Here is a 22684-nt window from a genome sequence, read left to right as displayed (position 1 = left end):
TGAGTGGGCAGTTTGTAGAACATATTTTGTTGAATCCTTTTAGGTTCCTGTAAACCCAGTTACACAGAATTATATAAGAGAGGAAATGTTTTGACATTCTTCCATGATCTTTAAGAAAAACTCCCATAAGTTTTCAATTATGTAATAGCAATATAAGATTATAGATTTCACTTTGAACACTATAATTATACAGCTGAGAAGCTTGAGGAAAAGAAGAGCAAAACTTTACAGTAGGAAGAGCTGTATTTATGGGCATTTTATTGTAAGGAATCAAACATTTGAAATGGAAAACAAAAGAATCGTTTGCAAATACCACTCACTGCTGTGGGAGAAAAATCCATCTGAGGGACACACAAAGCAGAAGAAAAGTCACTATTGCTTTCAATAGATTCCTCAAAGACTATTTACTCTGGAAGTGCATGGTCTAGGTCTGAGCCAGTCTCCGAGGTGTAGTTTTGACTCCTGCCTCTGAAGTTGTTAGGAAGCTTTCAACAAAATAGAGATGACAGTGCTTCAGGAATAAGCCCAAGAAGGTAGAGCAATAAATAGGAGAAGTCATGAGCAGCTCATTAAAAATGTATTGACTAATGGTGAGAGAACACACGGAGAGCAGGTCCCCACCTCTGCACCACATCCTCAGGGATCCAGCGTGCTAACATTTGCCTTTGAACTCAAGAGGCTGGCTCCCTCTATGGCACTCTATCTTTCTCTTACGGCGAATAAACTGCTAACACAGAGACCCTCAGAGGAAGAACCTTAGTCTTAATACTTTTCTGAGTTGGTTATTCAGTGATTCATACTTCATTGAAACAACCAAATTGACATTTGAAATTTAGTCAGATCATTGGCATTAGTTTCAGACGACTTCCTGGAAAATTCACTGAGGATAAAGAAGCAAGTTTATTAATTTCTAAAGTGTCATTTGAGATAGCTTAGGCATCTGGGCCCTTGCCTACTTCTTGGGTTAGGGCAGAAATCACTTAGTCCAGAAATTCCTGTACTAAATTGCTGTGAGACAGTTAACAGCCTGTCTATTCACTCAACAAGGATATTGTTTAAATTGGAAGTGATGTCATAGCTGGAGAATTGTTATTACTTTTCTAAAATGAAATTCTATGCTTATAAATCAATAGACTCCCTGGTGGACAGGTGAGTAGGATCCCAAGACTAGTTCCACCTCTGCGACATCATCAGACACTGCTAATGCTTTTCCATGTAAGTCAGCAGTCTCTCAAGTCCCTGCCAGTGCAGCCCATAGAGGTGCAGGACAGAGCTGGTCGAAAGCCAGTGATCTTAGAGTAAAAATGCTAACACTGAGTTAGACGCATGTGTTCACAAGTAACATTTCTGTTCGTTGAAGCTGAGAAATTTAATTAAGAGTTATACCTCTTGCTATTTTCTTCATGAAAAGTTTTTACAAAACAAACTCATTTGATGATGAACAGACATTTAAAGGACATCAGGTACAGATCCCATAAACCATAGATAGATAGATAGATAGATAGATAGATAGATAGATAGATAGATAGATAGATGATAGATAGACAAGCAACTAACTAAATAGATAGATATGAGAGAGAGAGAGAGAGAGAGAGAGAGAGAGAGAGAGAGAGAGAGAGAGAGGTGTTGCTGTTGGCAAATTTTAAGTGCAGTGGTTCCCTGAGACCTTTTAGCATATATATTACAACAGATACCAAGTCAATTTTGACTCGCAAGCAATACTATTTCAGAATGGCAGCATGTTAGAAGAGGTGATTCTCAAATAAATCCAAGAGTATACAGTGCCACCAATCTGGTTTCTTGCTAATACAAAGAAATGAGGAGAGAGAGATGCCGGGCGGTGGTGGCGCACACCTTTAATCCCAGCACTTGGGAGGCAGAGCCAGGCGGATCTCTGTGAGTTCGAGGCCAGCCTGGGCTACCAAGTGAGTTCCAGGAAAGGCGCAAAGCTACACAGGGAAACTCTGTCTCGAAAAACAAAAACAAAACAAAAAAAAAAAAAGAAAAGAAATGAGGAGAGGGATTGATTTAACTTTTGTAGATGATGAACTTCATGCTATACATAGGGTGAATTTTCCCTTCCTATGTGAAGAAAAGAACTCTAAGCATCAATGATCATAAGATATCAGCTAGTAAGTGGGAAAAGTGGGCTAGGTATTAAAAAACAAAGCAAAAAGGATATGAAAAGACCACCATAATGATTGCATATTCGTGCTGAGTGACAGAGAAAACTACTCATGACTTCAAGGTCTGAAAACATATAGGGAGCAGTGGAGGCTGTGGCAGTCCTTATCGCCAGCCTGACTAAAAGAAAAGACTACTTGGTACAGCTGATTGTTGCCATGGAAATCTGACTTTGATGTGAAATTTTGAAACATTTACTCTGATTTTGGGAAGCAGTTGAGAAGACCCCTGTAAGCCAAACGTAATCTACTTTTGCATCCACGTTGAAACATGGTCATTTGCTTTCTCCTTGTTTCCTACTGCTTTAGCTAAAGAAGCAATGTCTGTAAGGTAGTAAGAGGAAACATTAATGCTTCCCACTAAGGGAATGAGTGGAAGGCTAGTTTACATTGTGCAGCTGAGCAGTTAATGGCCTGAAGTGTGCAGTGGGAGTGCCATGCTTATACCCTGGTTTTCTACCCTGAGCAGGATTGCCCGTTCTTGCCATATTCCAGTTTCCACTTTTGTAAAACAGGAGTGATCACACAAACTTCATAGAGCTACACCGAGAATCATGAGGAACTGAAATGCCATGAAGTGGATATAATAATTGCTCAATAAACATTGACTGTGATGATTTTTAACAAGAAAACAGTATTCAGAGATTTGCTTATTTATTTATATTTAAAGAGAGCATCCTTTGTAAATGTGAAGGCTCTGTTTCCTGGTGGATGGTATGAGTTAAAAGCATAGATGTCAAAGCCTGAAAGTCAGGATTGGAGTCCAAACTCTACCACTGTATAATTAAAACAGTAAATTAATTTTTCTGAGCCTTAAATCTCTCATCTATAAAAGAAAAATTATAACCCAAACATCAAAGTCAGAATTCAGTGAGATAATATAGAAACATATTATTTTCTGCTGTTTTTGAATTCTTTAGATGTTCTATATTCATAAACACATTTTAGACTTTGATGTGTATTAAAAAGAAATGACATTGCATTGGTTAACAAATTAAACTCCATCTTAATGAACTACAACAGAAATTCTTAGGCAGGGTGATTTTACCCTTCAGATGACATTTGCCAATGTCTGTTGACATTTTTGGTTGCCACTGCTCAGAGGAGTGCTGCTGACTTCTAGTGGGCGAAGGCCAAGGCTATGACTAAACATCTGGTGATACACAGGACAGCTTTGCACATCAGGGGATTCTTCAGCCAAAATGTTAATAGTGCTGGGCTGTAGGGACACTGTACCACAGCTGTATAACCACCATAACGTTCAGTCTGTAGCAAAGAAAATTCTGTGTTTTCCCAAAATATTACCTAACTCAAATAACCTATTCATTGAAATCTGAAGAACCTCATTCAATAAGATATATTTTTAGAGGCACATATGTTCTTGTTTTCTTGTGGTTTCAAAAGAAACCCTAGCTGATGAAAATTAAATTTAAATTTATGTTACAAAAGCATATTCACAGAAAATGGTAGCCCCCCCTCACCCCTTCATGTAAAAATACTACTTGAAATACAATGGGTTTTTTTGTTCATTTGTTTGTTTTTTGTTTTTGTTTTTCAGGACAGGGTTTCTCTGGGTAACAGCCCTGGTTGTACTGGAACTCACTCTGTAGACCAGGCTGGCCTTGAGCTCACAGAGATCCATCTGCCTCTGCCTCCCAAGGGCTGACATTAAAGGCATGTGCCACCACTACCTGGCTGAAATACAATAGTTTAAGTTAGAGTATCTCTGCTTTTTTAAATACATGCATTTGCTTTCTATAATTTGCTTTATCAAAATTAACCTTCCTTCTTTTTCATTCCTGGATAAGACAATCCTAAAGCCATTAGATAGAGCACAGCAGGGTAGACATTAAGATAATGGGACAGGCGTAGGACAGCAGAGAACCCTACAGAAGTAAGGAAGTGTGGATGTGGTTGGATTGGTGACATGATGTTTCAGTTAGCTTTCTGTCAGTGTATCAGGTACTTGAGATAATCACTTTGTATGGGGACAGGCATCGGTCGACAGTATCAGTAGGTTTGTTTGGTTTCTGGCTACTTTTGGGCCTGTGGTGAAGCAGCAGATCTCTCAGGGGGAGTGTTGTAGAGCATCGCCATTTACTTCATGGCTGGGAACACAGGACAGAAAAAAGAAAAGATGTGGAGCATTTCCTTATTGCCTTCAAATGCATGCAGTCAGATACCCAAGACTCCCTTTAGACTTCACTTCTTAAAGATAAGGTTATGCCACCTTCCAGGAGTGCCAAACTGGCCACTGATTATTGACCTGGGGCATTTGGAGAGCATTTCAGAGTCAAATACATCATATGGCACTATCAGAATCCAAATAAAGTGAACAGTCCTTTTGGGGATGTCAACAAAGACCAAGTGGGATGAAGAGGGGAAAGTTCTAATATTCCAAGAATCATGGGCAAATGGCAAAGGTAACTTTGAAGGTCTACAACTGAGACAATTTTAGCATCAAAGTAATGTACATAAAGATAGTACCTGATTAAAATCTATTGAGCAAAACAGGGAACCATGAGCCCATTGTGATATAATAGGTAAAATAAGCTGAAACTCTGATGAAAAATTGAATGCCTGTAAAATAAAAATAACCTCCCCAACAAAAACATTACTTAAAAGGGAAACTAGTAACTGTGTAGTAAAAACCTGGGTGGAAAGACCACCTGAATTAAAGGGTCAGCATCATACGGTCTTAACAAGACAAAATCCTCTTGCCATCTAATGAAAGCTTCCAGGGGTGGAGATCATCATTGTGGCCAATAGGATGGTATATTATAGATGCATTTGACTTTTGATGGTACAATCATAAAAGACTACACTGGGAGAAGCCAGCTACCATTTAGTAGGGGTAACCAAGCAGCCTTTAAAAGAAGACCACAGAGTGAGGGCATTTTTTTGCTAACATCCAGCACTAACTGCTAGTCACATAGTAGGATGCACTTTTAAAATTCTTTTTAAGTTGAATTATTATTTATTTATTGTGTGTATGCATGTGTATGTGTGGATATGCATATAGAGAACTAGATTTCTCCATGTGGGTCTTGGGGATTGAGCTTCAAGTCTCCAAGCTTGGCAGCAAGTGCCTTTAAGTGATGAGGAATCTCACAAGCCCAGATGTTCTTATTTTAAACTGGAAATCTCCCTAAAGTATCTTGGAGTGTTGAAGCATCAGGTCAATAACTTCCTGTTCAATGGTTTTAGAAAGAAAAAAAGAAGATTATTTGTACTATAATTGGAACATTCCTCTGAGATTCTTAAAATTTTTGGTTATGCAAAGTAAAAAAATAGTGTATTATAGACTGTGCTCTTGGCTTTAAAAATAAATTTGTCTTTTTAAAGGGGGTACTGATTTTTGTAAGTTTTAGTTAAAAAATATTACCAAGCTGCTTTCGATGTACATTTAAGTGGCTTCTAATGCTACTATTAAAAAGCATCTAGTCCTTTGTTATTTTGAACAATGCTATTAAATATCTTTTTTTGACATTTTTGTGTCATTATTTAGGTTTTGTTCAAGAATAAATGCCCAGAAATCAAGTTACTGCATGAATGGATGTCAGTTTAGCCATGGCATTCTGGGAAGCCTCCTACAATGTCTTTAAAAGTAAATGAAATTCATAATTTTGTAGCTATTTTTCCCCCACACTTAGAAAGTACTTTCTATAAGAGTGGGAATTTATCTCTTTGATTATCACTGTCCTGAACATTATGGCACTGAATATGTATTTGGAGTAGCAATAATTGCAAGCATTTAGTAAGCACTTGGCTCTGTCCTTAGGAGATTAATTCACTTATTCCTGGAATAGCTCTTAGGAAGTAGGTGGTGTGATCATTTCTGTTGGTGAAGAAACTAAGGCACAGAGAGACTCAGACCCCCCTCCGTCAGATAGAGCTAGATACCAGACAGTTTTCCTTCAGTTTCCAAGGGGCCACTATTCTGTCCCACTTCTCTCACTGAGTACGTTAATCCATGAACAGATAGTCAACATGTTTCTTTGAGACTTTAACCCGTTACAGGCTTTGGGAACTTCTTTTTTCCTTGCTAAATAAAAATATTGAGAATGACCCACACTCCCGAAGATCTCAGTTTTATGGTCCTCCACTGCAGCCCCGACTTACTACCTAATGATCTGCTTCTAGAATTAATACCCATAGAGGCATAAACTATAAATCATCCTTAGCCAGAGAAATTCTGGAGATATAAACAGTATGTGTGCTTTGTGTCACAGATAAAATGGTGCATCTGGGCTTCCTGTCTCCAGGAGACAGCTTTTATTAGTGTTCCTCAAACACATCATGTCCTCGGCCCCACCTGGGCCCTTTGCTCCTGCTGTCCCTGTACCAGGCATGCCCAGGCTGTGCCTGCTGTTGTAGATGCTGTCCAGCTTTTCATCTCCTTTCATCTTGAAGATGCCTCCATTTCTCAGATCCCCGAATCTCTTTTATGGTCTTTTCTAGGAGTAGTTCTTCCATCAGTTGTGTGAAATTCTGGTTTCCTTAATAAATTATCTTCTCTTTTTAGTTTTAGTCATCTTATAAACCAAAATATGTATCATGATGTTTTGGGCAATATACAAAATTAAATATTTTTGAATAAATAAGTGCATTATCTCAGGAACATATAATGTGAATTTTTAAAAAATCTTAAGACAAAAATTTGAATATTATATAGTCTACATTAATAGGAATTATGCAATAAAAATGAAATGGTAATGGTTAAACATATTTATTTTCGTGTTATAATTTGTATTCCATCTTTGAAAGGTTTTAAGAATTACAATTGGCTTTCACTTATATAGTGAAAGGTACTGTTTTTATGGTTATGGATGTCATCCTTGCTTCTACCCACAGCTTCAATTCTCCTTTTTTGTAAGTGGGTGTTTTAGGGACAAAGGGAATAAAAATCAATCAGTTAAGTGGAATTTTATTTCCAAGGCTGATACTTAAGGGTGTATTCCTGTTACAGAATTTCAATAATAAGTTTGTTTTCAAGCTTTTTGTTTAATACCAAGCCCCCTTGGCAGGTAAAACAAGGACTGTCCTTGAATGCTATTAAATAGAATTCCTTTCCTGAAATATATATATATATATATATATATATATATATATATATATATATATATATATATATATATATATATATATATATATATATATATATATTTAAAAAGAGAACTTCGGGGAATATACTATGTTGTCACTTGACAGGACTGTACTTGGTTGGTAGCAAAGACAATAACACAGCCTTCAACACCAACACCCCCATCCCCAGGAGGCCTTTTCCTTTACCAAGAATAAGGACTTAGCTGAAGGGTTTTGTTGCTGATCTCAAACAGGGAGCCAAAGGCAAAGTTCAAACAAACATTATCAGTCTTTTAAAAATGTCATTGCTTATGTATATCACCTGTGATCCTTGGGTGCTGGTGAGCCTCAAGCACCCCTGAGGTAGCTGGATATTAAATTGTAGTCTATTTATATTTGATATGTGGTGTTTAACTTAGATAGTGCTGGCCATGATGAATATTGTTCAGTTCACAGTTAGTGTTTATGTTCTTGGTCTTACACACACACACACACACACAAACACACACACACACACACACACGTGGCTTAGCTTCACTATACTATGATTCCTAGAGGGCAATTTTAAAGGCTAACATAGTGTTGTGGAGAATGTCTAAATTATCCAATTATCATTCATTTTTTTGGTACTAGCAATTGAACTCAGAGCCCCCAGCTTGCTACACATAAGCTGTACCATGAACCCACTGTCCCCCAGCTCCTGATGTTCGTTATATAAGGCTATTTATTCATCAAATAAACTCACTTGGTATTCTCTGGACCATATTTATAATTATAGATTAAAATGAAGATTTAGAACTCTGTTTTGTAGAAGTTATTTCCACGATGTGAATGATGTATTTTAAATTAATGCCGACTATCATTTTCAGATTTAATACATAATCTGACAAATGTTCAGAGCAACTGATAAAGTCAAAGCATGATTATTTTAGAGTTTAGCCTTGTTGATCTTGGGATGTCACACTTTTTCTATGTGACTTCTGCAGACAACAGAGGGAAATTTCCCCTAAGCCTGAAGGCCCCTCGAAGAAATTGACCAAGATTAGTCTGGGGAAAAAAAGCATACAAATTTAGACACTTGTGAAAGGGGGTGGGGGGAAATCACAGTATAGGGGACAAAGACATGATTGAGACTATCCAGAAATACTCAGAAGCATACCTCTTTTTCTGTTAGAGAGGTGGTATTTGCAGATTGCAGACTGTAAATTTTTATTGAATATAATTAAGGCTCTAGGAAACAATCCCTTTGGTATTTGCATGTGCTTGGGATATGATCTGGTCATGGGAGTCTGTCCGGTATGGTTGCATTCTTGCTTTCCATAGTGAGATAGTAGGTTTTCAGGCTGAGAATGGAAGACAGCTGCGTATCCCTTTCTGCAGCTGAGTGTTCATACCTGGGGGAGGGGGGAGTGTGTGGAGTGGAGGAGGAAACATAAGAGGACCTTGATCTAGAACCTTCTTTTAAGACCGTCAAATTCCCTTTTGATGATTTTTTTTTCAGCTTAACAGTCAGCCATAGTTTTATGGTATCCTTCCCTGAGCCCTCGCCTCTCCTGTTTATATTAATAGGAAGTTCTTGACCATAGTCTTTTTAGACATAACTTCATTTGGAGAATGGCTAAGATCCTCCCTACTCCACTCACCACACTTCTAATTCTGTTATCAGTTTCTAAACTTTATTTAGGATAGAGCATCTTTGGGAATATATGCCGCTATCAGGAAGAAATCATTGCTTTGTATATTAGATGCCAGATTTTCAATGGGCATTTGCAAAGCACCTATCATGTTAACTGTAGAGTTTTAGTTTGTTTTAAAGTAATTCTGAGAACTTACAGAGAAATGTTTGTGCAGGCAGGGGGTAGCTCGTTCTTTCTCTTCTCTTCCGTAGCCCTGCGGTGCATATACATGAAATGCCTTTGTTCTCGTCTTTTCTGCCTGATTATTATGGTCTCTAAGTGCTTTGTCTTCGCCCCTCTGGTGTATTCCTTGTGCCTTAGTCAGTGATTGAGTGAATAACTTTGTTTACATCGAACGGAGGTCTGGAGCACGCTTTTTTTTTTTGGTGAGATGAGAGATGGAGGAAGAAACCCATAGAGTGGGGTGGATAGGAGGGGAAAGCAGAGGTAAAAATCAAAACAACAATAAAATGAAAACACAAACACAAGCCGGGAGTGGGTGTAGGGGAGGAAGAGCAAGCTAAGGCAGAACAGGGGCTTCACTCGGGGGTCTGTGAAGTCGCGGGGGCTTGTCGCGGGGGTGGAGAGAGATCAACAGACCAGCATTTTCCCCAGGCTTGGGCGCAAGCTTGTGAAACTCCTCATGTATTAAAGAACCTCGGCTGGGATTTGCTGAGGACAAATGCTGTAATGTGTTAGTCATCCATTATCGGCTTCTATTTTTGCAGGTTCCGAATGATGACTGACGCGGGTCTGCGCGATAGCCCTCACAGCCCCTGTCCTTGCGAGCGATAAGGACCTCGCACGTCCGTCCGGCAGCCGCACCGGGGCTCAAGGCGCTCTGGAGGGCGGGCGGCTCCCGCGGGCGGAGCGGACTCCAGTGCCGCTTCCCACGCACCGGGACCAGACCTCCCGGACCCGGCTGCCCGCGCGTCGCCCGTCGCCCGGGGCCATGAAGTAGCAGTGGCCGCCAGCCCTGCCCTCCCGCCGGCCCGGCTGCTACACGCTGCCCCGGCCCCAGCTCGGACATGGCCGGACGCGCCCGCAGCCTGCTGCTGCTGCTGCTGCTCACCCTGCAAGGCAGCTGCCTGGCCTTCAGAAGCCCACTTTCTGTCTTTAAGAGGTGCGTGTTTGGCTTGTTTGTGTTCCTATCCCGGGAGGAAGGTAGTTGGGGTGGTTTCTGTGCATGCTTCTTAGAAATGTAGTCACTTGTAGTAACCAGGGTCCTTGGGGGGAAAAAAAAAAAATCTCTACAAGGCTGGTTCTCTCTACCCAAAACGACTTGGAATTTTAGCCTCAGTAACTTCTCCTCAAGTGCCCCTTGCAGATAAAGCCCACCCAACGTCCTGTAGCCAAGCTGCCCCCCTGGCTTTCGGAACTCCAATTAGAAGTTGTGACTTCCAGAACTAATCGCTCCCTCTTGGGGAAATATTTCAGAAACTACCATATAGTTGTTAGACTATACTGCATGCCTTCCTGTGTATAACACCTGGAGAAATAAAATATCAAGATAGATCGGTGGTGGGGAGAAGACCATTGGCTATAATAGCTCACTAGGAAATATCGAGCTGTATACACGTACCTCGTAATTACCAGATGAAATATTTATGTACTTGTACATTTGTAATTCGCATCGCAGTCTTTATTTCTTCCTCCCATAACTGTACTTAGCAAGATTGTGGTTAGAGAGGTTTTGTTGTTCGTTTCCGATTAGTAATGTTGGACTTCCGCAGTTGACAAAATGTGACTGGGTTCCAGGTCATAGCCTTACCACTAGAAAAATCAGCGTGCGTGTGAGGATGATAACACGTCTTCATTAAGTAGAAATAAATATGTATTACAGGCTTTTATTGAGCTGAACTTTAAGTGTGCCCTGCTTAGTGGCTTTGATCGTCTTTTGCTTACAAATTGGCTCTGTGTTGCTCATCGACAATAACGTGATCCTGGGTGTCGGGTTGTTACAGAGTTGTCGCATTATAGTTTTTATTGGATCTACATTAGTAATCCTTAAACTTAAGGTCATAGGACTTATTTCTGCCCTTCCAATTATGTTCAAGGGTGTTAAAATGATCTTCTTTAGGTTTAAAGAAACTGCCAGATCCTTTTCCAATGAATGCCTTGGAACCACCAGACCTGTAACTCCCATTGATTCATCAGATTTTGCATTGGATATTCGCATGCCTGGGGTCACACCTAAAGAGGTGCGTGGAACTCTCTACTTTATTATTCAGCTGTTCATGTACTGTCTAAAATTGAAGCTTAAATGAGGAACCTGCATGCATAGCTGCAGTAACTTCTTTGCTTTCAGGCTCCCCAGATGAGGCTAGGATACTATAAAAGGGGTAAGACTTCAACACGAAATATTCAGTTAAATTATGTTCATTAAAGTGTTACTCGTATTTTTATTGTGACTTGAAATAGAAACTTGAAATTTTACAGTTTGAGATTCTCCATGGAGAAATGGCCTCTGTGGTACGGCATTTAAATATACACTGAAATAAGGAAAATGTTCTAATGAAGGAAATAACATTGAGCAGCTGCATCTCCCAGATTACCGTGTTTGTTAAAATACCCTTCCAAAGCAGCCACAATTAAGATAGAAAATCCTGTTTGCTGCCAAGAATTTGAAAAACCAAACATTCCACAGTTTGGAAAGTTGGGGAAACTATTCATACAGGTGGTAGGATGGATTTTCTAGAGATATATTTTGAAGAAATAGCAGCGGTGCTCACACAGATGTGTCATGGTTCACGTGAAGGTTGCTAGGCACCCCATGTCGGAGCACACACAAGAAGCTAACACACACTGCCATGTGTGCAAGGTGTTTCATTAAGCATGGAAAGGCCAGGATTAATTATGCTCTGCAGCCAGCCAGAGAGGGGATTTATGTATGTCATTAAAAGAGAGCCTTCTGCTTTTGAAGGGCTGAAGACAGGGAGAGGCCTGGACGTGGAAGAGCTGCAGTGGCCGATGACTCATTCTTGCAGATAATGGACTGTTTCCTCTTTTTCCCTCTTAGCACTGGGAAAAGAAAAGTATTCTATTTATTGAGGAAAATGACTTTTGAAACAGACAACCAGAAGCTCTAGAAAATACACACGGACCTTTTACTTCAGGGTAAAACCTGACAGTATTTGAAGACTGGAGTATGGTTCTGGGTAACTACTTTACAGCTATGTAAGAAATGGCCCCTACTGTCTCCACATCCCCACGTCATCAGGCAGATACCTCTTCTGTACATTTTGTTATTTCTGCCCTGACCCTGAGTTTCATAATCACCTTATGTAGTATTTTATAAGGTACCAAGACTAGAACACAGAACCACAGTCCCCCACCCGAGAAATGAGCTGTTTGTTTCTTTCTTTCTTTTCAGTTTTAAAATTGAGTTTTTAACCATACTTCTTTAAACTTAGCTGCTTAGTTTTTTATATGAAATAATCACTGGTTGGTCATCTGGTTTTTTTCTTTCTTCTTTCTTTTCTTTTCTTTTTTTTTTTTTTTTTTTTTGAGATTGTCTCCCTCTACACTGTGGGCTGGCCTAAAGCTCAAGGCAATCCTCCTGCCTCAGTTTCCTCACTGCATGAATTAGAGGAATGTGTTACCATGCCCAGCTTCAGCTTCAGTAATTGGTCTTTTTGCATGTTCCCCACAAGAACATCATGTATACTAGTTTTAATCAAATAATAAATTAGCACTGTTTGGAAATGTCCCCTTATCTTTGTTACGGTTTCACAACAGTAGTAGGCAATTCTACTGCAACCAGTACTCCCAGAAAGAGTAACTAGAAGAGTTTTAAAAATGTGGAAGAGCTCTGTTTACAAAAGATGAATCTCCATTCATCTTATAGTCTTATGGTTATCAAAACAATGGCGTGGAAAGAGAGCATGTAGTATTTAAGTTGTTGCTGTTTATTTTGCACTCTAGGCACAGGATTTTGCCTTGTGCAGGCCATTTGTTGGTTTCCTTTGCAGCGGAGTTGCTTTCCTACTTGCTCCTTCTCTAAGGACATGTGGTTCCCAGGAGCCATCTCCAGATGGGGAGTGAATGGACTGGGGTTAGCAGATGGCTAGATCTTGCTTCCCTTCCACAGTGATTGATTCAGAAAAATATACACGTCCTAGAACAGCCCAATCAACTTTCAGGACTTTTGCTAAGAATGCATTTTCCTCTTTTATGTGAGTGACAAGCATGGAGTCCTGGTGTATACTAGCTTTATGAGAAGGTGCCTAGGATAATACAGAGAGACTGAAACAATGGAAGTTCTTGGTGACTTCATCACTTTGGTCACTTTTGCTTATGTTAGCCATTACTATTTCATCCAAGCTGGGTTGAGGTTTGTCTTAACTTGCAGCTACAACTGTCTAACTGGGTGAGTGATTCAGTTGCTCTGAAACAGCTTAGATCTGGTTAGAATGTCCCATCATCTTCCCTCAACATGCTTGATTCAATGTGTTCTGCATACTGACTCACCTACAGATGATACGGCTTTATAAACTTTCATGAAAAATGATAGGCTGCCCATGACAGACAGATAGAAAACCTCTTTCCTCCTCAACTTGGCATTCTTGGTGAGGTGGACTCAGAGCTATGATACTGTAAGTACTTTTAGTGAAGAAAAATAAAAAAAGGCAATCACCCTTGTCTTAAAATGCAGCTAAAACTAGAGTTAACACAGGTAAGAAGAAATGAGGAAAAGGGGGAAGAAAGAATGAAAAGTATCAGAATGAAGAAACAAAAGGTAAAGGGGACATGAGAGTTGACCCAAACAAATAAAATCCAAGGAAGTAAAATGGTCAAGAACGAGAACAAATGGGCAAAATATAGGTTATCTGGAATAGGAAGAAGAAAATACTTCTTAAATCAAGGAACAGCGAAGAGGAAAGGAAAATGTAAAGCTGGGAAGTATGCTGAGAAGATTTCCTATCAGTTGTGGCTCAACCAGAAAAACAGAATTCACACAGGAAATAATGGAGAAGCCAGAACTCAGTGTCAATAGCCAAGGGCTGTCCAAGAAACAGGTCATTCAATCTAGATCTTAGGAACTATTGCTTATGTTTTGGAAATGTTGAGAATGGGTATGGATTAAAGCTGGTGGAAGGCTTCTGCTTGAGAAATGAGGCTGTAGGCTGGGGTAAGAAGGCAAGCAGATGTAGAATGGAGGGGGAAGAGACCTTAGGGATAATTCACACAGTACAACTAACTAACTTCACAGATGGAATACAATCCTAGATTAGTATCTCACCCAAACACACCCTGTCACGTCTCTGCATTATGGTTCTTCCTGATACTACAGGAGCTCAGAATGTCATTAAAAGTTACTCAATTAAACCTGAACTGGTTTGTTTAGGAAAAGAAACTGGGACTCTATTACAATATCTATTGGTGGAAGTATTAAGGCAACTCCATGTAGTTAAAAAGGAGGTTTATTTTGTGGGGTAACTTACAAGTAAAGATATAGGTTACAGAGTCCAGGAGAGGTGAAGTGCAGTCCAGCAGTGTTCTCTAGAGAACTCTACTCAGTCTACATGCAGCATCCAGGATCCAGGAATCAAGAGGACCGGCACATCCGGATCTCCAGTCTTAAGGGCTCCTGTCTCGCCCCTCCCTCATAGGCATGACAGTTACCAGAAGCCTCAGTGGGGGTAGTACTTCCAGGACAAAGCTGGAACAGCGGACCACTACAAATATCAGTTTTTTAATTTTATTTATAATTGTTAGTATTTGTATCGAAGAGGGAAGGGAAAGGAAAGAAGGGGAGGGGAAGAGAGAAGAGGGGCAGGGGAGGAGAGGGGAGGGGAGGAGAGGGGAGGGGAGGAATGCATGTGTGCCTGAGTCAGAGGACAGCTTTCAGGAACTGATGCTTTCCTTCCATTGTGGTTCTGTCAATAAAACTCATTGTGAGGTTTGTGAGGCAAGTACCTTTGACCTGCTAACCCCTCCCACCTAAAGTAGAAAACAGTATTTTTGTGTGTTCTAGGCTGTAATGGTCTTCATATTATCAACACAAAATTCTTCAAGTAGATTCAGTGGAGCATGTGCTTTGTGTCCACCTGGGACTGTGTTCAGTCTTTAGTGACAGATACCAAAACCAAAAGACAAACCAAACAAACAACAACAAACCTAGACAAAGGACTAAGGAATGCTGAGAGCATGAGAAATGTCTTCCCCAGGGAAGAGCACCCGCTGATTGCCTTGTACCAAATGGTCAGTCCTGAAATCATAAAGTAACATTATATGGTCTAAGCAGGTTGTATTTATATAGTTAGGAAGACAAACACACACACACACACACACACACACACACACACACACACACACACACACACACACACACACACTACCACCAACACCAACAACACCAACACCACCACCAACAACAACAATTAAAGAAAAAAAGGGGGCATGAATTTGGAAGAGAGCAAGGAGGAATACATGGATGAGAGGGTTTGGAGGGATGAAAAGGAAAGGGGGAAATGATGTGTTATAGTCTCAAAAAATTTTTTAAAAAAAGTAAAATTTAAAAATATTAAGTAAACAGGTAATAGGGGAAAAGACTTTTCAGCACGTATTTCTGAAACTCACTATCAACAAATCAGTCAATGGCTAAAGGAATGCAACAGATTTTTTACCTAACGGCTTAATTAAGCAAAGAACTAAGTAACCAATCTTTCCTTTTACATATCGAAAAAACTAGATAAAGGAAAACCCGGAAGTTCTAGATCTTTTATGTAAAACAGCTTTTAAAAAGGAGGTGAAAATTAAAGCTACAACTACCACTATTATAATACTGTCCAATTCTGAAGGTCTCTGTATGTATCACCAAGAACTGTTGTTAGAAATATCAATGCAATGAGATTCAAACTGTAGATTTTTTTTAAAGCAGACTTTTCTATATAGTCATACAGCATGCCATCTTATCTTGTTATGAGAATAATAGCATAATGAATGATCTCTGGCTTTGATTATACACTCAGTTAAACTCACTCTGACATGGAAATTTTTATGTACTTCCTATTCTTTTATTCATTTCCAAGTCATGAATATTTGGGGATTTATTTATTTGTTTTTAGATTTGAGAAGCTGATGGGGAAGAGTAGCAACTTTAAAACTACTGCTTGTAGAGGTTCAGTAAGGACCTGGTGTCCAGCGACACTATTTCAAACACAGCAGAGCCAAAAAGTAGCAATGCATTAAGACTGCTCATCTGGTGCTTTTTCTTTGCTGGACCCCGTAGTCATCTGGAACTCTGGACTATTGCTGTGACCAACTCTCACGTCTACAAAGAAAACAGCTTGATAAACTGCCTGTTCATTTATGATCATACTAAAGTGTATAAATTTTATGAGTTAACTGCCCCATGGATACTAAATGAGGCATAATTGCAAATAATGTTTTATATATAGTTTGTTTTCTAAATTAAGTCAAATCCTGGAGTTAGAATGTAGCCTCTCGAGCCAGGTTGGCAGTGGCCTTGCCTCAGCTCTTGAAGTGCCAATTCATCCATGCTTCTTGGCTCTATGGTTACTTCCTCCTGTCCCTTCACCTGCCTAAAGAATGGAAGTTTACCTAACCTAGGGTGTTCTGAGGAGTGAGAATACAGTAGCTCATTCATTTCAGTTTAGTTGCCCACACTTGGTAAGTGAACAGAATGTGTACACTTAACACTAGTACTGTTTCCTGCAGTGTTTGTGTTCAAGGAGCAGAGGATGAGTTTTAAAATGAGAAATGGACTTTCCATCATGACTCCATGGAGACAGTGAGACAGCATAAGTGTTTTGAAGGTGAGGAAAGGCAGCCAAGTGAAAAAAGGCAGAAAGCTGGAACCTGGACCAGGGAAAGCTGGGTAAAGAAAGTGAAAAGAGGAAAATCATTCAGGCTGCTCAGTCACTGCAGGGGATCCAGGGACAATGGCTCTGTGATCAGAGAAGGAAGGGATGCTGAGACCACCTGTTCCTCGGCCTTTACACATCTGTTGGAGTCCTTGCAAGACAAGTTTCCCGAAGAAGAGATATCAGTAATGATGTAATATATTATTGTAATGTATTAGCTTGAGTAATCCTAGGCTTCCTTGGTGACTCTTCTACGGACTTTGAACACTGACCTTATGAAATAACCAAACAACAAAAACCCACTCATGTCTAGTAATCCTAGTTACACGGAATTTATTTACTATTGAATAAACATTGTTCCCCTGTATTCCTTTTGCTAATGGCAAAGTTGACAGGGATGGACCCTGAGTGATTTGGAAGGACAGCCAGCCTTCTCTAGCTTTATTTATTTCTCCTCCTGTCCTTTAATTGTTAAGAAATTCTTTTCTCATTTTAGTTTTGAAAGTTTAAGATTGGTGATGTGTGCCAAATCCACAAATTATATTTATTTGTGCATTGAGGTTTTGCTACACTAGTGAAACCTAATTGTATCAATTAAATAAAATACAAAAATATTAAATGGTTCTTGTAAACTACAAATTAAAGTGGTATATAGTTTGTTTTTAACTGTTTAAGCTTAAATTATGTTGTTTGGTCTATGTTTTGATGAAAGCCTATTTAATGCCCAGTCAAAGAAGACCTGGTCCACAGTGTTTTCTCTGATACTTCATATTTACATCTGGGACTGCACATATGAGGATACACCGAACATTCTCCCCATTTTTTTTAATCAAAAAATAAGCAGAAGAAAAACACTGGGCCAAGTGATATGACTCCCAAGGCAAAGGTACTTGCTGCCAAGCCTGATGACCTGAATTCAGTCCTCAAGACCTCGACGGTAGAAGGAGATAACCAGTTCCCACAAACTTTCCTCTGACCTCCACATGCCCATGTGGCACATGTGAACTGACACACACAATGAAATTAATATAGATTTTTTTAAAAGAAGGCAAAGTTTTTGAAATTAGTTTTTGTGGTCTTTATTTCATCTTGTGCCTTAGAGAAATCAGGGAAGCATCTAAGGAAGAGGATTACCTTGTGACCATCTGTGTTCTCAGTAAACTTCGGTTCTTTTTTACTGTATCTGTTCCTGTTAAGCATTTTCAAGGAGAGAAGATATTTTTGAGTGTTTGTTATGGACTACTATTATTAGATACTTTATAACCATTGTCTCATTAATTAGCATAAAAAATCCACTCAAGGTCTTATTATATTCATTTTTTTCACAAGAAATTGAGTCCAAGAGACAATAAAATAACCTGTCCATAGCCAAATGGCCAGTAAATAGAACACAGCTTTAAATTTATTTTAATATGAATTTGAAACTAATGCTTATTTCATAATTCTGTCCTGCAATTCTGTTAATGATTAATTTGAGGAGAGATTTAGCTATCATCATTGACCAAGACCAAATAGCTGTATACCTTGAATACCAAGAGCCATGACTGCCAATCATATACTGTAAATAATATATGGTAATAGAATGTTGCTATGTGTGTTTTATATAAACATGTACTTTTAATTATACATACTTGTAAAAATATGTATAATTATTTTTGTTAAACAAAATACAGATGACTGACCCCATCCTAAATCCCAGAATAATCTTTTCTTAAACACTCTCATGCAAGAAGAAAGAAATGCTGCTGAGCTGACTGCCTTAAATCACTTCTCATTTCCTAATTGTTAAAAGACACAATACAGGCAAGTTCACCTTATTTTAGCCCAAATTTTTCATCACTTTTCTATCTACATGTAAACCATAGTCTAGCAAACTGTTTCTTAACATGTCAAATATTAAATGCTTTCCACTGGTGTGACATAAAGTCTCTTGGCTGCTGTAGTTAGAAAGCAGCTATAGATAATATGTAAATTAATGGCTTGGCTGCATTCCAATATGGAGTTGTATCTGCTAACACAGGCAGCCAGCCCATTGGCTGTAGTCTCTCTATCCCTGATTGAAACAACTGCATACGTCACTCAGGCTAATAAATGGATTTGACCTTTGGCATCGCATGAACTGTGTCTGACATCCAGGACAAGAGGAATAAAAGTGTCAATACAAGGTTAACAGTGACTTAATCTTACTTTCGTAGTTACCTATTCAGTATTGATGTCTAAATGATTATAAACCCGAGTTCTTTTATTTGGAACATTGCTTTCATACTTTACCATCTCCGTCAGTAGCAATTCCTGTCATATAATTTTTCTAGGTAAAATACACAAGCAACTTTATCAACGTGTCACTCTTTCTCATGGCTCATAAGCAATGTGCCAGCGCATCCTGTTGATGTCATCGCAAATACAGCAGCATCTAGGCTTTTTGTCACTACGGCTGTCTTTCTCATTCTGGTCAGAGAACCATGTGTTCTTTCTGCACCGTTTTGATGTAGCACCTGTACCTATGCGTTGCCAGATTGTGCTCCACACAGCAGCCACGGGGGTCCTATTAGCACAGAAGTTAGGTCACGTCACCCTTCTGAACGCTTCAAATGTTGCCAGCACCACTCACTCACACCCAGTCCTTTAAAGTGACCTCTGCAACCCTTCATTTTTCCTGACACACTTCCCACTCTTGTCTCTTAACCCTCATGCCTGTGTTATAAGCCATGTCAAAGGGAAGAAACGCTATTGTAAGTGGTAGGACGCATTTTGAACAGTAACAGCTGTTGCGGTAAGATGGGAAATCCAGTGTGAACTGAACACAACTGCAGGTTATGCTGAAGTGACTGAACACTGTAAAGGGAGAAGTAGGGAGTGAAGGGACGTAGTAACAACTGGGGACTCGGTAAAGTCAGAGACGTGAGAAATTGCAAGGACTTGTCAGGAAGGGTTTGATTAGGCCAAATGTGTCTACTTGCTGACGGTGACCCACGTTGTCATTCTGGCCAGTTACAGGGTCTGGGAGCCAGAGGATTTATTTTCTCAGATGTGGCTAGGATAGATAGCAAATCTGTTAGCCCAACTAGGCTCTCAGTTCATCTTAGGGATGCAGAGTTGAGCTGTGAAAGACTGCCACTGTCACTTATAAGGCTCATGTCCTTATAAGTGAGGTTGAAGCCTAGCCAAGAAGAAGGCTTGAGCCTGGCTTGAGTTGGGCCAAGGATATTCCATCTGTGAGTTGTGATAGTACAGGGCTAGTTGCAGCATCTTGGATGAGATACTTCAGTTGTTTCATTTCTATAATGAGAATGGTAGTTTCTGATGGAATTGTGGATAAATCCATTAATATGTATAAAGCTCAGTAAATGTTGTAATTATTTCTGCTCTGAAGAACACCGATGGATAAATTAAGACACACTGTCATGTAGGTAATATAAAGTCCTGTATAGTGAGCACCTCAGTATTGTTGAAATTAAAAGTGAGGGTCTTACAGTGCCTTATCAGGAGGATCACAGTCAAAAATCTACATCTCTCTCACACTGCCTCAGGAAAATATCTATGGAGACAGTCAAAGTTGGAAAACGAGGAAAGAAAAGATCATTGAAAACAAAAAATTATTATATTTATAGCGATAGCTCTAGAAATAAGGCTATGAGCAGATGAATAACCAGACATATACCCTTCATCATTTCATCTTTTAAAAAAATCTGCAAATAATTAAAAGTTCAGTTTATCCAGTAACAAAACAGCTATATACTTTAAGTACCAAAGTATCATTTAAAATATGTAAAATAAATATTCAAAGTAAACCTGATTAAAATATAGTTATGAAGTTATATGTGAGTGCTAGAGTGATGGCTTCCTCAGTAAAATGCCTGACACAAACCCAACATGAGGACCTGAGTTCAGATCATCAACACCCGTGCAAAAAGCTAGGGATGTGGCTCAGTGGGTAAGAATGCCTGCTGCACAAGTGTGAGGACGTACATATCTACTCCTAGCAAAATGTAAAAAAGCGGGTATGGCTGGCACTCACCTGTAATCCCAATCCTGTGGGGTACAGAGGCAGGAGGATGGCTAGAGTTTGGGAGCTGTTGTCCTAGCTTCAGGTCCAATAAGAGAGCCTGTCTTGAAAGATTGGGTGTGACAGAGCAGAACACCTAACACAAGTATGTATGCATGCACTGTACACATGTGTATGCACACACATAAAAATGTATATAGTGTGTTTCCATCTTAAACCAGTTTTTAACAAAAAGTCTTGATATACGCATGTCCATTTGATTAGATGTTTCTCATGCCTGTTTGTTTAATATATTTTTACCTGTGCAATGTGAATGTGGGAAGAGGTACCTGAGGTTCTAAGCCTTTGTTTCCTTGGAGAAGGAACAATGGAGGAGGATGACAGAAGATTTTTTTTTTAATTTATCTGTTCTACCATTAAAAAGATCATCTGTTATCAATTATAAAATTGTTTAAAAAAATGAAATACACATCATCCCCAATGGAAACAATGAAGCTCGGTCTTATGTTTCTCTCATATAAACCTCTAATGTTTAGAAATCTCTACAGGGGGTTTTCCATACAATGCCTCTAATTGATAAATTTTTAATTCCTATTCCTCTGCTTTGCAACAGTGCCATTAGGAGAGTCTGATTAATTAAAGAATTTAGGGAATTGGGTACATGTTTAGAAGCAAAGAGAGGCAGATTTGTAGGGGGTCATTTTTCTATTATGCTCAGTCTGAAGATATTTGTGGAAGGCAACCATGCATCCATTTCCACATGAGCAAGGAAAGTGATCCTTTTTGCATTTACTAGCCACCAGAAAGATCCTCTTTGTTTCACTTATTTTCAGCTTCATGTAGTCTGAATGAATATTTCACTGACCTTATATAAGGCATACCTCTGGAGCTGTTCTGCATGGATGTCACATTCTTTGTTTAAAAAAAAAAGTACGTAGTGTGCTCTTTCAAGACAAGGATAACTCTTCATAGACGACGCATTGTATTTGATTGTATATAAGGAGATAAATCAGATATGTACATGACAGGAACAGCTAGACCTTCACAAACAATAGTCACCCAACCCAGCAACGCTCAGAGCACTGTTGGAGAGCAGCATATATAAAAATAGAGGGGACATTTCTGTTGTACAGTATGTGTTACTCCCACCTTCAGCCAATCCAGTATTAAAGGAAAACATTTGCCATGGCAACATTGATTTACGAAGGGCAAGTGATGTTTCTGAGAGATTGAGTTATTTCTTTTCATAGTTCCCATATGCACCCAGTTAACTCTTCAACAACCTTATTTAATAATTTTATAGATAACTGTAAGGAGGCACTACCTGATTAAATTTAGGAGTTTCAGTTTGGAAATAGAACTATGAAAAATAAACTCATAGCAAGAACTGACATCACATTAAATACAAGCAGAAAAATACCGACGAAGTATTTCAGCCTTCATTATTTATGGAAATGAACATTTCATACATTAAGCCTACTGTATTAGGGTTAAATCATTTGCTTCCAACTAAATTATCATTTTGCTATGGAAATGCAAATTCTGTTTACTTCAGTTTCCACAATTGATTATACCAGATATAATATTAAGTTTTGACACTGTAGATGTGATAAATATTAATTTTATCTTCTTAATGTATTTTTCGTCAGTGACATAGCGTGTTTCACAGATATTTTCCTGTTGTAGTTTCAGTTATTTGAGGCAGAGTATGAGAGCAGTAGAGACAAGAAAGAAGATAGATGGGTAGCCTGAGTAAGTGTAGGTATTAGAGAAGTCGCTGTAGTGGGGGTCAAACAAATTTAGAAGTTAACAAATAGTCACTATACTGTTTCTCTGCTATTATAACCACTCCACAGTACCAAATGGAGAAAATTGTGCCCAGGAGTTAGGAAATTAAGTTCCTGT

General features: G+C 39.1%; 1 protein-coding gene across 11 annotated transcripts in view; it reads left to right on the top strand.

The window, feature by feature from the left end:
- Window positions 1–22684, top strand: part of Pam (peptidylglycine alpha-amidating monooxygenase) — a 283476-nt gene that overhangs the window by 110063 nt on the left and 150729 nt on the right. For all 11 annotated transcript variants that reach the window (XM_052750294.1, XM_052750293.1, XM_052750291.1 and 8 more), the window contains exons 2-3: window positions 9673–10067; window positions 11025–11145. In XM_052750294.1, coding sequence (XP_052606254.1) covers window positions 9973–10067; window positions 11025–11145 — 216 coding nt within the window. In that variant the 5' untranslated portion in view covers window positions 9673–9972. The remainder of the gene's footprint in view (window positions 1–9672; window positions 10068–11024; window positions 11146–22684) is intronic.

This window comes from Peromyscus californicus, unplaced genomic scaffold (genome assembly GCF_007827085.1).
Source record: "Peromyscus californicus insignis strain IS unplaced genomic scaffold, ASM782708v3 Scaffold_21__1_contigs__length_65335640, whole genome shotgun sequence".
NCBI lineage: Eukaryota > Metazoa > Chordata > Mammalia > Rodentia > Cricetidae > Peromyscus > Peromyscus californicus.
The sequence above is the reverse complement of the archived record's forward strand: the minus strand, read 5'-3'. Positions and strand labels throughout refer to the sequence as shown.